The 18,173-nt window shown below is 42.3% G+C and overlaps 1 protein-coding gene across 1 annotated transcript in view; it reads left to right on the top strand.

Annotated features, from left to right (window-relative positions):
• LOC115524921 (ubiquitin carboxyl-terminal hydrolase 28-like) overlaps positions 1-18,173 on the top strand; it is a 30,297-nt gene that overhangs the window by 8,919 nt on the left and 3,205 nt on the right. Inside the window, exons 2-3 of the mRNA XM_030331701.1 lie at positions 10,221-10,298; positions 11,766-11,898. Coding sequence (XP_030187561.1) covers positions 10,221-10,298; positions 11,766-11,898 — 211 coding nt within the window. The remainder of the gene's footprint in view (positions 1-10,220; positions 10,299-11,765; positions 11,899-18,173) is intronic.

Below are 18,173 nucleotides of genomic sequence, written 5' to 3'. Positions count from 1 at the left end.
AGTCCTCCAACTTTGTTTTGTTTGGTTTTGTTTTTCAATATTGTTTTGGCTCTTCAGGGCCCATTGAAATTCCTTATGAATTTGAGGCTCCACTTTTCTGTTTCTGCAAAAATGGCCGTTGGAATTCGGACAGAGATTGCATTGAATTTGCAGGTCACTTTGCATAATATTGCCATCTTAACAATATGAAATCTTTTGAGATGGCTTATTTTGTGTGTCCGCCTGCCTGGAGAATGAGGTGCCCAGACATTTGGTCAATTGTATGTCTGTGAGGGTGCTTCTGAATAAGATTAACATTTGAGTTGTAGAGGGAGTAAAGCAGATTGCTCTCCCTGATGTCTGTGGGCCTCATCCAATCAATTGAAAACCTGGATAGAACAAATAAGGCTGAGTAAGAGGGAAGGTCACCTACCTGACTGTTCAGCTGAGCCTTTGGTCTCCTGCCCTCAGACTGGGACTTACATTGTCAGCTCTCCTGGTTCTCTGGCTTTCCACCTGAGACTGGAACTACATCTCCAGCTCTTCTGGATGTGCAGCCTGCCAACTGAAGATCTGGGGACTTATCAGCCTCCATGATTGCAAGCGCCAATTCCTTATAATAAATTACTTCTCACCCACCCATCTCCCCAACAGGAAACTAGGAATGAATGCAGTGTTCATACACACACACACACACACACACACACACACGCACACGCTCGCACGCACACGCCCTGTTGTTTGTTTCTTTCTCTGGAGAACCGTGACTAATCCAGTCTTCCAATGCATCAACCTGAATATCTTTCCATTCATTTACGTTTTCTTTAACTTTCTTTTTTTTTTTTTTTTTTTTTTTTACAGTGTTTTATACTTTTCAGAGTACAAGTCTATCACCTGTTTGGCTAAATTTTTTCCTAGGTATTTTACTTTTTTGGATATTATAAATGGGATTAAAATAATATGTGGTGTTTATTTATTTATTTTTGGAGGCGTGCAAGCGGGGGAGGGGCAGAGAGCGAGGGAACAGGATCTGAAGCAAGTGGGCTGACAGCAGCGAGCCCGACGCAGGGCTTGAACTCAACGAACCGCGAGATCATGACCTGAGCTGAAGTCAGACCCTCAACGGACTGAGCCACCCAGGTGCCCCTGGAATTGTTTTTTTAATTTCTTTTTCATATTGTTCATTGCTGCTGTACAGAAACAGTTGATTTTTGCGTGTTGATCTTGTAGCACCTTTGCTGAATTGTTTGTCAGCAAACAAGCAGATGTAGCTCCTTTGGGGTTTTATGTATCCTGTCATCTGTGAACAGAGGCAGATCCTGTCCAGTTTGGATGCTTTTCTTTTACTTGCCTAATTGTTCTGGCCAGAACTTTCAATGTGATGTTGAGTAGCATTGGTGAAAGTGGGCATCCTTGTCTTATTCCTGATTTCGGGATGGCTTTCTCAGTCTTTGACTACTGAGTATGATATTAGCTGTGAGTTTTTGTTTTTGCTTTTTAATACAGGCCCTTTGTATCATGTTGAGGGAATTCCCTTCCATTCCTAGTTTTCTGATTGTTTTTATCATGAAGAGGTGATGAATTTTGTCAAATGCTCTTTCAGCATCAGTCAAGAGAACCGTGTGTTTTCTCCCCATTGTTCTGTCAGTGTGGTATATGACATTGGTTGGGTTTCTCACCTAGTCTCCTTTTCTGTATTGGTCAGCAGCATTCTCTCAGGTGTCCAGTTTCAAATATTTGAATAAACTCCGTTTCTCCATTCTTTGAGCTGTTCACTGTGTATCCCACCTTCTCTGTTCTCCTACCTGCATCCTCCCTGTCCAGTCACACCTGTTTTTATCGGTAGCTTTCTAACTCATAGTTAAGCTTTCTTTCCGTAGTCTCATCTCGCCTTGAAATAGCTGTTCACCTGTGCTAGATTACCCTCCTTAAAACACCTTTATTTTCCTTCCTATTTTTTCCCTGCCAAGGGACCTGTTTTCCATTGTTCCTCAGATCAAGTCCAACCTCATGCTGACATTGAGAACCTTTCCTAATCCAGTCCCACACCACCTCTCAAGTCCCCGTTGCTTATCGCAAATAGAAACTGCACACAGAGTCCCTCCTAATAATAACTTCGAATTTCACTGTTAGATTTCTAAAACTGGAGGCATGTGCATTTGATTTCTTCTATCTTTGCCCTTACCTTCCTGGTTTCCCCGTTGACCTTAGCGATATATTACTAAACATGGCATTTTCTTTAATTTGGGAAGATGCATTCTGTATGTCCTTATTGTAACAGTTTCCCGGCCTCATTTCTTGTACTTGATTGGGGAACGTATTCAAAGAAATGAAAAAGCCTTGTCTTAATGTGTTCTACAGTATGAAAGAAGAAAGTTGCAGGACGTGACATCCAGTTGAAGACATATATTCATGTGCATCGGCCATTTCTGGAAAGATATCGGAAACTATTAATGGTGGTTACTCCTGGGAAATGGGACTGAGATGGAAAGAAGGGAGAAATTCCTTTCCGCTTTGTATCCTTTTCTACTATTGGAATTTCTCTGTGCGTTTAAAAAAAAAAGAGGTGAAAAAATTGAAAAGTGAATAATGGTTAGTTCCTTCCTGGTTTTTAATTCCAGTTTAAACCCCCTTCTGTGCCACACGAGAGTGGCTACATTTTAAAAGCTTTTAATGCTTTTTAAAAACCATGGGCCAGGGGATGAACTGAAACCGTCCTTTTCATCACGTACCTACTTGACGCGTCATTGAGGTATCAAGTTGTGAAGTAGCCTCTTCCGGAGAGTTTAGTTTTGTTCACTAAAAAGGATAGAAAGTCTTATCCTCATGACATGTTATGAGTAAACAGGGGTTGTTGGAATAAACGTGGACTTGTTGCTGGAAGAACTGAGAAGGCACCAGGGCTTTTGTGGCCAGGTCCTTGTTTTGTGGAATATGGAGGGTCAGTGGCCAACTCTGGATGCATCTAAGACCCTGATGTCCAGACTGGATTTCTGGAGTTGCTGCTAAATATTTTCTTTGATTCCTACAGCTATACTTTTGCTTTCCTTGGGTACTTAAGTTTCATTTATTTATTTTTATTTTTAAGGTTTATTTATTTTGAGGGGCACCTGGGTGGCTCAGTCGGTTGAGCGTCTGACTCCAGCTCAGGTCATGATCTCATGGTTTGTGGCTTCAAGCCTCACATCGGGCTCTGTGCTGATAGCTCAGAGCCTGGAGTCTGCGTCAGATTCTGTGTCTCCCTCTCTGTCCCTCCTCCACTCTCGCTTTGTCTCACTTTGTCTCTCAAAAATAAATAAATGTAAAAAAAAATTTAAAGTTTATTTATTTTGAGAGAGAGAGGGAGACAGACACAGTGGGAGTGGGGGAGGGGTAGAGAGAGGGAGAGAGAGAATCCCAAGCAAGCTCTGAACCACCCAGGCAGAGCCCCGTGTAGGTCTTGAACTCCAGAACCCTGTGACCATGACCTGAGCTCAAATCAAGAGTTGGACTGAGCCACACAGGTGCCCCTTAAGTTACATTTTAAAATTGGAAAAGCAGGTCTTTAATTTTGGAGAGGACTTCATTAGGCATACTTACAAAGAACTTTGGTAGTTGTTTGTAGTAAGAGAACATTTATCATTTATTCACTTAGCTTCAAATTTAGAAATGTCTTTGGAAGAATAGACAGTTGAGATTAGGAAACGTGTATGTCCGAATGACAATAGCATTCCTGTATGAAGGAATGGAATAATTTAGAAAGCTCCTCATCACCATGCTAAACTGCGTGTTTTATTTTATTGAAACAAAAAAATTTTCCGAATATTTATCTTGAGAGACAGAGAGAGACAGAGCGTGGACAGGGAAGGGGCAGAGAGAGAGGGAGACACAGATTCCCAAGCAGGCTCCAGGCTCTGAGCTGTCAGCACAGAGCCCGACGCGGGGCTTGAGCTCCACAGACAGTGAGATCGTGACCTGAGCCGAAGTCACACGCCCAAATGACTGAGCCACCCAGGTGCCCCTAAACTGGGTGTTTTAAAGATAAAACTCTTAATTATTAATTTCACAGATTTGCCTCATCTGATCAAAGAGAGTTCAAATTTAGCTGCAGTAGGATTAGAGGTGTTAGGGTTTATTATGCGAATAGTCCTTTTCATCGCTTATTGTGGGATGAATTACTGTCTTTGCTTTAAGAAAACATCAGTTCTGAGAAGTGGACTGACTGGATTGCACCAAAATCACTGAGTGGCCGAGGTCAGAAAGCTTGAGTTTCTTCTTTCTAGAGATTTGTGTGTCCCTGTCTTTCTTCACTGCCTCTGGGCAAGAAAAGAGAGTACTTTTTGTTTAATGAAAACAATGTGGATTTAGCTAAGGAAATGCAAACCTGTTGGCTCTTGCTAGTTATTTGACTTCATTATGACTGGAGCACAGGCTTTGTCTTGTCTCCCGTTGGGTGTGGGCTGTGTATACTGCCTCGTAGTTATGGTGAAGTTAATATTTAAATCAGCTTCTTGAGGAGTGCCCGGAAAAGCTAGGAGTTACTAATACAGTAGGATCCTAATGAGCGTAGTGTGTTTGTTACTGTTAAACTAATATCTGAAACGTAGCACACTTCCTAGGATTTGGGCTTTGTTTAACTAATTACATAGGTTTAGCTAAACAGTCCCGAGACTGAGTCATATAGCCGTTATTTGTGTATGTCAGGAGCACGGCTTAATCCTTGTAAAATTTGTTATTCAGGTTCATAATAGTTATCTCTGATTGGCCTTTTTAATTCAAGACATTTGATGACAAAATGGATTTTGTAAACCCTAGTTTCCTAATCTGCACAACGACGATAACGATTCCTACCTTTTAGGGTTGTTACAAGGATGACGTGTGTGTGAGGCGCCTAAGGTTCTGGGCACAAAGAAGATGTTGACATGATAGTCCCAACTGTTACCAGCACAGTCCTTTGCATGGTTCAAATTAGGTATTATGTTGTATGATTCTTGCCTTTATGGAGGCAGGAATTTCCCCTTGAAAACAGTTAGAGAACCACATGATGAGAAATACCGGGTAAAGACAGTTTAGACCCTTTCATTCACAAGCTCATTTGTTCCCGCAATATGGGGGATTAGAAAGGTAGAGAATAGTGTGGACCAGAGTTCTTGGGAATGACTTTAAGGAGGAAGCGAGATGAATCTATCCCTTGGGGCGCCTGGGTAGCTCAGTTGGTTAAGCGTCCAGCTTTGGCTCAGGCCATGATCTCGTGGTTCATGGGATTGAGCCCTCCGTTGGGATCAGTGCTGACAGCATGGAGCCTGCTTGGGATTCTCTCTCTCTCCCCCCCTCTTTCTCTGCCCTCCCATGCTCATTCTTCCTTTTTCTCTCTCAAAAATAAACTTAAAAAAAAAAAAGAAGGGATGAATATAGCCCTGAACTGTGGAATTGGGCATTCCTGGAGACAACAGAAGTTTAACACTAGAAGGCATGAGAGAGGATGCATTTGTGAGGTAAGGACTGAGTAGGAGAAAATGACGGGCAGGTTAAAGGTAGAAGCCGTTATCTATGGCCTTTGAGGAACAAAATCAGGAGTTTGGATTTGAAGTAACATGTAGTGTATTGTTCCTGGAGTTGTACAAAATGATTTTACATAGTTGTCATCTGTGTCCAGAAACTTTTTGTGCACTGACAGCACAGAGCCTGACCTGGGGCTTGAACTCACCTACCCTGAGATCATGACCTGAGCTGAAATCCAGAGTCAGACGCTTAACCGACCAGTAGCTTTTTTTTTTTTTTAATTTTTTTTAACGTTTTTATTTTTGAGACAGAGAGAGACAGAGCATGAACGGGGGAGGGTCAGAGAGAGAGGGAGACACAGAATCTGAAACAGGCTCCAGGCTCTGAGCCGTCAGCACAGAGCCCGACACGGGGCTTGAACTCATGGACCGCGAGATCATGACCTGAGCCGAAGTCGGACGCTCAACCGACTGAGCCACCCAGGTGCCCCTTGACCAGTAGCTTTTAAAAAGGGGGGACTCAGGGGCGCCTGGGTGGCGCAGTCGGTTAAGCGTCCGACTTCAGCCAGGTCATGATCTCGCGGTCCGTGAGTTCGAGCCCCGCGTCGGGCTCTGGGCTGATGGCTCAGAGCCTGGAGCCTGTTTCCAATTCTGTGTCTCCCTCTCTCTCTGCCCCCCCCCCGTTCATGCTCTGTCTCTCTCTGTCCCAAATAAATAAACGTTGAAAAAAAAAAATTAAAAAAAAAAAATAAATAAAAAGGGGGGACTCAGAGTTTATTTTCCTTTTGTGTGTGTGTTATATTCTAGATGTCTTAGTGTCCACTGCTTATCTTACAAAGTGGAGAAAGGGGAGTGGGGCTTTAATCCATGGCTAAATATGATGATTGGTGAATTATTTAATACTTGAGTACCATTTCACTGATTCACATTGATTTGGCATTCTGAGATCTCTGAACTTGAGATGTTCCTTACATTGTCTGTCTGCAAGTAGCAGGTAGGAGGTACTTAGACTAACTTCACACGTTTGTGCTTGGTCAGAGCTGCTGTCCTGGCGGTTGACTCCTACTGTCCTGGCGGTTGACTGCGTGTGCTGTTGGTTAGTTGAATTTTTAGTTTAGTTAACTTTTCAGTTTAAAAGATCACACTGTGGGGCACCTGTGTGGCTCAGTTGGTTAAGTGTCCAACTTTGGCTCTGGTCATGATCTCACGGTTCACAGGTTCGAGCCCCACATCGGGCTCCGTGCTGACAGCTCAGAGCCTGGAGCCTGCTTCGGATTCTGTGTCTCCCTGTCTCTCTGCCCCTCCTCTTTTCGTGCTCTGTCTCTGTCTGTCTCTCCAAAATAAATAAACATTAAAAAAATTAAAAGATCACACTGTGATTTGGCATTTAAATGAAAAAAGAAAACTGGACGAAGAAAGGCATAGAAACAGAACAGCAGAGCGTAAATTTGATTTTATGGGAGGCAAAATATTTGTCCCTGGAGGGATGATTGCAGTTTCAAATTTTCTTGCAAAGGTACAATCGAGTGTTTTATGGGACCTAAGAAAGGAAGCCACCCTAGGTATATTAAGTTTTGTTGCTGAGAAACACGCAAAAGAATTGCTTGTCCCATGCCAGGCAGTGCACCTGGGGAAGCGGGGGAAATGGCTGTATTTCTCGAAATAAATAAGAAATTTTAGGGCTGCAGGAAGCTGGTGTGACCAATTCACGTGTCTCCTGGGACTGTCATGAAGGCATTGTGTCCTGGTTTAAGTGGCAACTGTTTTTTCTCCTTTGTGGTGCATAAAGTAAGTGTGCTGTTCAGATTCAGTCAAAAGTAGTGTTTACCTCTGACACAGTACTTTCCTGTTTTAGAACTGATTGTCTGACTAAGTAGTCAAAGGTGTGGTTTTGTAAGGCAGGCAAAATAGTGATAGAAAACTCCCAAAGATGCAAGACTAAGGTCAAAATACAAGAATTAATTATCTGCATTGGTTTGCATTAAACACGTATTCTTTTTTTTTTTTTAATGTTTATTTATTCATTTTTGGGAGAGAGAGAGAGAGAGCACAAGCAGAGGAGGGGCAGAGAGAGAGGGATACACAGAATCTGAAGCAGGCTCCAGGCTCTGAGCTGTCAGCACAGGGCCTGACATGGGGCTTGAACCCGCGAACGGTGAGATCATGACCTGAGCCCAAGTCGGACGCTCAACCGACTGAGCCACCCAGGCACCCCTGAAATAGGTATTCTTGCCTGTTGCCCTTGTCTTCTCAGATACAGCCTGGCGTAGGGTGCAGACTCCCATGGCAGGGCAGCCCGGGTCAGATCTCACAGCAGCCCTTCCTACTAGTAACCTTGTGTTGGTGCAGGGACCTCCCTGTGCTTGTTCTCTGTCACAGCGGCATAATACCTGTCACAGCTTTCTTAGGAGGGTGAAACTGAAATTAGTTAATACATACGGAGCATGTATAGCATTGCCTTTCTGACAGTCAGCAGCATACGTTAACTACTATTTCTGACTAGCATGATTTTCTGGGAATCCAAAGTGTCAGTTGGTACACAGGTAATTGGAGGTGAAGATGTGATTATCAATCCCATGGCTACCTTGTTAGTTCTAGTTTAGGGATAACAACGCCACTCGTTTCCCCCTCCCAATTACAGACGTATGAGGGTTCAACTTTACGTTGGTGTAAGCGTGGCATGCATCCAGTAGGAACCATACCTTGAATTTGGCATTTCGATCTTTTCCTCAAGCTGGCGCTATGCGATATGCTCCTCTCTGGTGATGCTGGCCCAGGAGCAGTCAGCCGCGCTACCTTGGGGGGGGTCAACAACCGATACATTTACAACCATTCTGGTTTTCACTTTCTGTACAGCATTCAGTACACTGCATGAGATATTCATCACTTTATTATAAAATAGGTTTGTGTTGGATGATTTTTTTTTCCCCACTGTAGGCCCATGTAAGTGTTCTGAGCACATCTGAGGTAGGCTTAGACTAAGCTGTGATGTTGGGGAGGTTAGGTCTATTAAATGAATTTTCCACTTAATGATATTTTCAACTTACGATAGCTTTACTGGCATGTAACTCCGTCATAACTTGAGGAAGGTCTGTATTATTCCACCCTTTTTGAGGCATATTGATTTTGATTCTTTAGAAAATTGTGTATGATTGAGATGTATAGATTCACACACTTTTACACATAAAATAAAATGGAATTGGAATTATTTTGAGGGGCGCCTCGGTGGCTCAGTTTGGTTGAGTGTCCAACTCTCAATTTGGGCTCAGGTCACTATCTCACAGTTTGCAAGATCGAGCCTCACATCGGGCTCCCCGCTGACAGTGCAGAGCCTGCTTGGGATCCTCTCTCTCCTTCTCTCTCTCTGCCCCTCCCCCACTCTCTCTCAAAATAAATAAACTTAAAAAAATTATTAAAGAAAAAAAAGAATTAGTTTGGGGAAAAAACTTTTTAACACTTTATTTTTCTAAAAGCCCTTATGCTAGCATTTGCCAAGGCTAAATTCAGACACCTTTTAGTCTGATAGCACTGTCCCAGTATACAGGCAGTGACTACCTTTGAAAAGACTCATAGCCTCCAAGAGTGCTGGTCTCAGCAGCATCGGGTTCCATTTCTATCCTATGACTGTGGCCCATGACCAGAGCAGAAAGACTGTTGATGCTTTTCTGAGCACTTGTGCAGGTCTGTTTCAGTTAGTTATTTCTAGTTGTGTGATATTTAAGTGTTGCGTTGGGCCCTCAGCTGTTGAAAAACATAGGATACTATTTCTGTTACAGCTGACAGTGAGTGTAGACTGCCTCTTGGAGACATATTACTAACTGAAAGATAGTTGATGGGGAGCATCAGATATTGAATTGGGGCTTAATATCAAAACAACCTTAGGCATGGTATAAATTTGATTTCTTTTCGCTGAATTAAATTTGAACTATTTCGTTTTCAGTAATCTATCTAAAAGAATTGGGCGAGCCAGTTCTTTAGACGAGCTTGCTTGTGAAAAATAGGTGTTTTGTGTTAACTTTTGTCTTTGTGCAAAACAGGGTAAAGTGTTCCAATGAAGACTTGAAGGCTGTAAAGGAGTTAGAAACTGATCTTGTGGTAGCTGGAAGTTAACAAGATAGGTTTTTCCATGATTCTGATTAATGAAGACAAGGGCTTCCATAGTTTATTCCCTCTGGAATTTTATTTACAATTCAGAAAATGTTGGTTCTCTCTCTGCTTTTTAAGCAATCAAATCTGAAGTTTTAATGATGACGTTGGTGGTATCATTTGTTAATTACGCGATTGGAAATTTATTGTCAGTGAAAAATGACACATAAAAATGGCATGTGCAGTGTGGCTTAAAATAGCACATCTTCACATCCATGCAAATTCCCTGGACTCCTTATATGACCCAGTTATGTATTACTCACAGAAAGAAAAACCTCAGGCACTTTAGCTACTACGAGGGCTAACTACTACATTTAAATATTTTACGTACTTAATAGTTTTACTGTTTACTAATATATTTCCCACCAGTACCAAAAGCATGTTTCATGATTAACCTTTTACAAGAGAAATAAATTTGGCATTTTAGAATGTGTCTGACAGTCAATACTGTGTTGCTTGGAGTTTGTCAGTTCCTTAAAGTAAAATATGCAAGTCTCAAGCCTGATTATCCAAGATGCTTGTACTTAAATTCTTGAAATGTATCCAGGTTTACTTTCTGACTGACCTGTCTCTGGTTTTTTTTTTTTTTTTTTTTTTTTTGTCTCTCAAATACAGAGCTGCCAAATGCTGTTAAACCAACTAAGAGAAATCACAGGCATTCAGGACCCTTCCTTTCTTCATGAAGCTCTGAAGGTTAGTTTCAAGACCGCTGTTAGTCAACAGGCTTTAAAATAGTTGTCCATATCATGGTTATGTCAAGTCAAGCTATTTTTATGTCAAAACGAAAGTGCATACAGGGACGGAAGCTCTACGGGTCAGATCACCCAGTATCTTCTCCATGTGAATTATAAGGGTGGGGGGATGTTGAGGATGGGGGAGACTTAACTGGGAAGAACCATACAGAGCAAAAGAGATTTAAGAAACGCATCTGCCAATTGCGTTTTATAGCCTTTATATGGATCCTGACTCAAACAAACTCAAAAATCATTGAGTCAGGTAAGTTTGAACTGGTTATATGATATTAAAACACTTGTTACTATTTAAAAAAATTTTTTTTAATGTTTATTTAATCTTGAGAGAAAGATACAGAGTAAGTGGGTGAGAGAGAGAGAGGGAGACACAGAATCCGAAGCAGGCTCCAGGCTTTGAGCTGTCAGCACAGAGCCCAACATAGGACTCAAACTCACAAACCGCGAGATCATGACCTGAGCCAAAGTCGAATGCTTAACCTACTGAGCCACCCAGGCACCCCAAAACACTTGTTACTGTTAAGGTGTGGTAATAGCATTGTGGGTTATATTTTTGAAAGGATACATTCTGATGTATTGATAAGATGCTTAGGATTTGTCGGGCGCCTGGATGGCTCAGTCAGTTAAGCATCCAACTCTTGATTTCGGCTCAGGTCATGATGTCGTGGTTTGTGAGTTCTAGTCCTGCATCGGACTCGAGCGCAGAGCCTTCTTGGGATTCTCTCCCCCTCTCTCTGCCCTTCCCCCATGCTCTCTCACTGTGTCTCACGTGCGCTCTCTCTCAAATAAATGTTAAAAAAAATTAAAAGAAAAGCTTAGGATTTGCTTCACAGTGTCTGGGAGAGGTTAGGCAAAACAAGATCGACCATGACTTGATAATTGTTGCAGCTGAGTGACGGGTGCATAGGGTTCAATTATACATTCCCTCTACTGTTGTGTATGTTAGAAAGTTTTCCTAATAAAAAGTTAAAAGCAGACAGAAGTATGGTCACCACTATCGAATATGGTAACTGCCTAACATTTTTATTGTAGAGGCTGACTTCCTTTAGAATCTCTGTTTTAACTGTCAGCCCCTTTTGATACATCATGCCTTTGCTAGCCTGTAAAATCAGGAGCAGTAACTTCCAGAGCAGTGAGAACAAATCTCCAGCAAGATTTCATTCTTCTCTGTGTGTTGTGGGAAATCAGAACATGGCAACTCCCTTCCTGGAGCCAACCATTTGATACAAGCTTTGAGCGTAGTACCCTTGCTGTCCTCCACCATACTCTCTTCTCCTTGCTACCTCATGCCTTGAATTACTCAGAATGTCACCAGGGTAGTCAGGAGTTAAACCAAAAAAACTCACTCACTGTTTATTTTAAATGCTGTGATGCTTTACTTTTGAAATGTCTGTGTTTTCTCTTTCATTAGGCCAGTAATGGTGACATCACCCAGGCGGTCAGCCTCCTCACTGAAGAAAGGGTTAAAGAACCCGGGCAAGACACTGTTGCTACGGAACCATCTGAAGTAGAGGGGAGAGCTGCTAGCAAAGAAGTATTAGCAAGTAGGTGTATCCTATCTCCGTGTATCCTGCTCCGAACTAGCAGAATGTAAGAGATGAGTGTATATGGGTTGCCCACCAATCACATCAACCCTGCGGGAATAATGCTAATAATTGCTAAGTATTGAACCATCACTGTGTGCCAGGCACAATTCTGAGCAATTACATGGATTCATTCATTCATTCATTCATTCTGCACTTATTTAATGGGCACCTACTATGTGCCAAGCACTCTTTTAGGTACTGGAGATGAGCAGAAGAACGAGAATCCCTGCCTTCATGCAGCTTGTTTTCTTGTGGGGGAAACCCACAAGTCAGTAAGTAAATTATGTGGCCTATCAGAACGTGGTGACCACTGTAGGGAAAAGTAAAGGATGGAATGAAAGAAATGGAAAAAGGAAGGGCGCGTGGGTAGCTCAGTCAGTTGAGTGTCTGACTCCTGATTTCGGCCCAGGTCATGATCTCACAGGTTGTGAGTTCGAGCCCCACCTCGGGCTCTGTGCTGTCAGTACAGAGCCTGCTTGAGATTCTCTGTCTCCTTCTCTCTGCCCCTACCCTGCTGTCTTTTCTCTCTCCCTCCCTCCCTCTCTCTCATAAATAAATAAAGTTAAAAAAAAAAAAAAGAAATGGAAAAAGGAGCACTGGGGATTGGATTTTAAGTGGGCTAAGACTAAAGATAGTGAAAAGGAGGTGAGGGAGCAAGTCAATGAGGCCTTAAGACAGGGATGTACATCAGTTGCTCGAGGCCAGAGCGGAAGCTTAGTGAGTGCGGCGGGCAGTGAGAGGTGAGGTAGTAGACGGACCAGGAGGCGTGTCATGCTGAGCCTTTGCGCGCTTGGCTTTTCCGCTAGCTAGAGGCCTAGCCGTTGGGACAGTTTGGAGCAGAGGCGTGACCTCAACTGATTTCCGTTTTCTGAAGGTCATTCTGATGGTTCTGTTGAGAACAGAGCTGTGGGGTGAGGTGGTAAGCATGGATCAGAGCAGGGAGCCCCGGGGCAGTCAGGAGGCTTTGCGGGTTCTGGCGGTGTGGGCCAGGAGGTGGTGGCGGAGGGGTGAGGAGCCCCTGCCGAGGGGGACTTGCTTACAGCGGAGATAAGGGGTGTGTGTGAAAGAGAGAGAGGGGACTTGAAGGGGCTCCAGGTTTTGTTCCCGAGCTGCAGAAATGCTGGAGTAACTACCGCTACAGCAGACTGGGTGGCAGGTGAAGAGATCGTCGGGCGGTGCTGAGTTTGAGGCACCTGCTAGACATCAAGTGGAGTGTCTGAAAGGCAGTGGGGGGATCCAAGTGTGCGTGCGGCTCAGGGGAGCGATCCGGCTACCGAGAGAGAAAACTTGAACCTGTGAATGGTCCGTGAAGTTGGGATACTGGATGAGCTTCCCGAGGGGTTGGGGGTGTACAAAAAGGAACGGGTTCAGTGACTAAGCAATGGACCCTCCCAGTGCTCAGAGGCTGGAGCAGGTGGACAGTGTCCAGGGAGGTTGGAGGAATACCAGGAGAGCTGGGAAAATGGGACTCTGGAAGCCAAGAAGGCTTCCTGGAGGAGGGAGCCATCAGCTGGGGCAGATGGTGTTAATGAATATTTGGGCCTTTTGCGGTTTTGAGTTACTGTGAACAGTGCTGCTGTGAATATTCTTGTATATGTCAGTGTACTAGTGACTCTTTTCAGTTAAGATTTTTCTTTTTGAAACTCGTTCATATTGAAGGTTATAACTGTAGTTCCTTTAGTTTCACTGGTATGTAGTATTTCATAGTCTGAATATACCGAAAGTGATATATTTGTTTATTGACCTGGGGTTGTTTCCTTTTTTTTTTTTTTTTTTTTTTTTTCTTTTTGCTATTATAAACAAGGTTGCTGTGAGCTGTTTGATTCATGTTTCTTGTGCATGTATGCAAAATTTCTGTAGTTAGCATATACCCAGGAGTGTCATTGGTAGTAAGGTACTCTCATCTTCAACTTTATAGGTAATGATATTTTCCAGAAGGTTTTTTACCTATTTATTAAACTCCCACTAACAGGATTTGGGGGATACCTGTTGCTCTCAAACTGGTTATATTATAAAATTATTGCCCGTATTTTTGTTACAAAATATCTTGTTTTCAGTGAGGGTTTTTTTACATTGGTAAGGAGATTGAGCAACTTTGTCCTTTTGACCACTCACGTTTTCCTGTGAGTGAAATTTCTCTTTGGGTTTTCTGCCTCAGTTTTCTATTTGTTTGCTTTTTTTCTTATTGATTCCTGATACTCTCTTATTGATAATAGCCTTAGGCTTGATATATATCTTACTGATATTGACTTTATATATTTGATATTAACCCACTTTTTGGATTTGTATTACAGACATCTTTCCCTGTTGGTGACTTGGGTTTTTACCCTATGGTGTGAGCTAAATACCTTAATTTTATCGTGGTTGCATTTGTCAGTTTTCCTGTGGTTTGTGCTTTTTGTTTAAGAACTCCTTTATACTCTGCAGTCCTAGGATATGAGAATTGTAATGTTTTGCTTTTCACATTCTTTAAACCATCTGAAGTGGATTTGCGGGGAGGAGGCAAGGCATAAGGTAAGGATACAGTTTTAGATTCCTTGGCACTCACTGGGCCCCATACAGCTACTCAATTGTCCTGGTACCTTTTATTAAAAAGACTTTACCAGGGCCACCTGGGTGACTCAGTCAGTTGAGTGTCCAGCTTCAGCTCAGGTCATGATCTCGCAGTCCATGAGTTCGAGCCCTGCGTTGGACTCTGTGCTGACAGCTCAGAGCCTGGATCCTGCTTCGGACTCTGTGTCTCCCTCTTTCTCTGCCCCTTCCCCACTCATGCTTGCTCTCTCTCTCTCTCTCTCTCTCTCTTTCTCTCTCTCTGTCAAAAAAAATAAACATTAAAAAAAATAATTAAAAAAAAAAGACTTTACTTACCCACTGGTCTGCATTATCAGCTCTCTGTTATTGGATTTTCATGTTTCCTATTCTGTTTCTTTTGAGGATCTGTTTTAATTCATTCCTACGAATGGAATTACTGGGTCATGTAACAATTCTGTGTCAACTTCCTTGTTTTAATTTTTCTAAAAGAGGACTGTTTTCTTAGCTGCAACATTATCACACATTAAAAATTAATAATTCTTTAATGTCACTCAAAGACCAGTGTAGAAATTTCCTTAATCATCTCATTAACAACACGCTTGCACTTGGTTTGCAAAAATAATGATACAGACGGCATTAAAACATTAGATAGTTTGAAATGTCTTTTAAGATACTTTATAAATCCCCTCTCTCTTTTTACTTGCGGTTTAAGGTCCAAAGAAATCAAATCTTGCAGTATCTTTGAATGGGTTTTTGTCCCTTGTCTTTCCCGTAGACTTAGGTGCTTAACTGGCACGACCGTGTCACAGGTAGTATTGTGTGTATAATGGATCTTCTGTTTTGTCATGTTGAAGAAGCAAGTAACATCTGATCGTCCTCTTTTGTGTTGTTAGAATTGTTAGTGGTTCAGAAGATTATCCGCTTGATTTATTTATTACAAAATCCCCGACCTAGTGTCTTCTGCAGTCATTGGTGATTATTGCTGAGATGCTTGACTTTATTGGAGACTTCGAAATGGTAATATTCTATCAATACTTCATAATTTATTAGTTGAAAGTCTTTTTTTTTAGTTGTGGTCAAGAACACATAACATAAAATTTGCCATCTTAACCATTAAAACATTTATTTATTATTTATTTATTTTATTTTTTTTAATTGACATCCAAATTAGTTAGCATCTAGTGCAACAATGATTTCAGGAGTAGATTCCTTAGTGCCTCTTACCCATTTAGCCCATCCCCCTCCCAGAACCCCTCCAGTAACCCTCAGTTTGTTCTCCATATTTATGAGTCCCTTCTGTTTTGTCCCCCTCCCTGTTTTTATATTAGTTTTGCTTTTCTTCCCTTATGTTTATCTGAAACAAAGTCCTCATATGAGTGAAGTCATATGATTTTTGTCTTTCTCTGACTAATTTCACTTAGCAGAATACCCTCCAGTTCCATCTACATAGTCGCAAATGGCAAGATTTCCTTCTTTTTGATTGCCGAGTAATACACCATTGTATATGTGTACACCACATCTTCTTTATCCATTCATCCATCGATGGACATTTGGGCTCTTTCCACACTTTGGCTATTGTTGATGATGCTGCTATAAACATGGGGGTGCTTGTGTCCCTTCGAAACAGCACACCTGTATCCCTTGGATAATGCCTAGTAGTGCAGTTGCTGGGTCGTAGGGTAGTTCTATTTTTGATTTTTTGAGGAACCTCCATCCTGTTTTCCAGAGTGGCTGCACCAGCTTGCGTTCCCACGTTTAAAAAAATTTTTAATGTTTATTTTTGAGAGAGAGGCAGAGTGTGAGTGGGGGAGGGGCAGAGAGAGAGGGAGACACAGAATCGGAAGCAGGCTCCAGGCTCTGAGCTGTCAGCACAGAGCCCGACGCGGGGCTCGAACCCACAAACCAGGAGATCATGACCTGAACTGAAGTCAGACACTTAAGTGACTAAGCCACCCAGGCACCCCTACCATCTTAACCATTTTTAAATATACGGTTTCGTAGTATTAAATGTATTCATAGTGTTGTGAAGTAGATCTCCAGAACTTCTTCATCTTGCAAAACTGAACTCTCTACGCACTGAACAATAACTCCCTATTCCCTCCTCCCTTCAGCTCCTGGCAACCACTGTTCTCCTTTCTGTCTATGATTCTGACTACTCTGAGTACCTCATTCAAGTGGAATCATACAGTATGTGTCCTTTTGTGGCTAGCTTACTTCTCTTCGCCTGATGTCTTCAAGGTTCACATTGTAGCCTATGTTAGAATTTCCTTCCTGTTTAAGGCTGAATAACACTCTGTTGTAGGTATACACTGCATTTTCTTTACCCATTTATTCGTCGGTGGATATTTGAGTTGCTTTCACTGCTTGGCTTTTGTGAATAGTGCTTCTGTGAACGTGGATGTGCAACTATCTCTTCGATACCCTGCTTTCGGTCCTTTTGGAATGTATATCCAGCAGTGAGATTGCTGGCTCAGGTGGTGGCCCCATTTTTATTTGTTTTGAGGAACCTCTATCCTGTTTTCCATAGCAGTTGCTGCACCATTTTACAGTCTCACCAAGCCTTCCAATTTCACAACATCTTCACCAGCACTTTTTATTTCCTGTTTGTTTGTTTTACTTGTCATCCTGATGAGTTTGAGGTGATACCTTAGTGTGGTTTCGGTTTGCATTTTCTTTGATAATTAGTGATGCTGAACATCTTTTCACGTGCTTGTTGGGCCTTTGTATGTCATCTTTGGAGATACATCCATTCAGGTCCTTCACCTGTTTTCAAATTGGGTTATTTTCGTTTGAGTTGTAGGAGTTTTTTATATGTTCTAGATATTAACCCTTTATTTATTTATTTGAGAGACAGTGCAAGTGGGGGTGGGGCCAAGAGAGAGATTCCCAAGCAGGCTCCATGCTCCAGCACAGAACCCGACGTGAGGCTCGAACTCATGAAACCCCAGACAGTGACCTGAGCCAAAACCAAGAGTCAGACGCTTAACTGACTGGGCCACCCAGGCGCCCCTAGATATTAACCCTTCTATCAAATACGTGATTGGTAAATATTTTCTCCCATTCAGTAGTTGCTTTTTTATTCTATTTACATCTTTTTTTTTTTTATGTTTATTTTTGAGGGAGAGAAGGAAAGAGTGTGCGCACGCACATGGGAGAGGAAAGAGAGGCAGAGAGAGAGGGGGACAGAAGTTCCCAAGCAGGCTCCGTACAGTCAGCACAGAGCCCGATGCTGGGCCCAAACCCTCGAACTGCAAGATCATGACCTGAGCCGAAGTCAGACACTTAATCCACTGAGGCACCCAAGTGCCCCATTTACTCTATTGATTGTAGCCTTTCATGCACAAAAAAAATTTTTTAAGTTTGCTTTTGTCCCATTTGCCAATTTTTGTTTTTGTTCCCTGTACTTTTGGTGGCCTAAGAAATCCTTGCTCAGTCCAATGTCCTAAAGCTTTGTATGTTTAACTTTTTGAAGGGCTGCCAGAGTCGGTTCCTTCAAACTTCTACTGCAGCTGCACCATTTTGTGTCCTCTCCAGCTAACACACAAGGGCTCCAATTTCTCCAAATCCTCATCAGCACTTGTTATTTTCCTGTTTTGTCTGTTTATGATACCAGCCATCCTGGTGGGTGCGGGGTGATAGCACATTGTAGTTTTGATTTGCATTTTCTTAATGGCTAATGATGTTGAGCATCCTTTCATGTG

This window comes from Lynx canadensis, chromosome D1, assembly GCF_007474595.2.
Source record: "Lynx canadensis isolate LIC74 chromosome D1, mLynCan4.pri.v2, whole genome shotgun sequence".
NCBI lineage: Eukaryota > Metazoa > Chordata > Mammalia > Carnivora > Felidae > Lynx > Lynx canadensis.
Note: the sequence above shows the minus strand (reverse complement) of the source record. Positions and strands in the feature narration are given on the sequence as shown.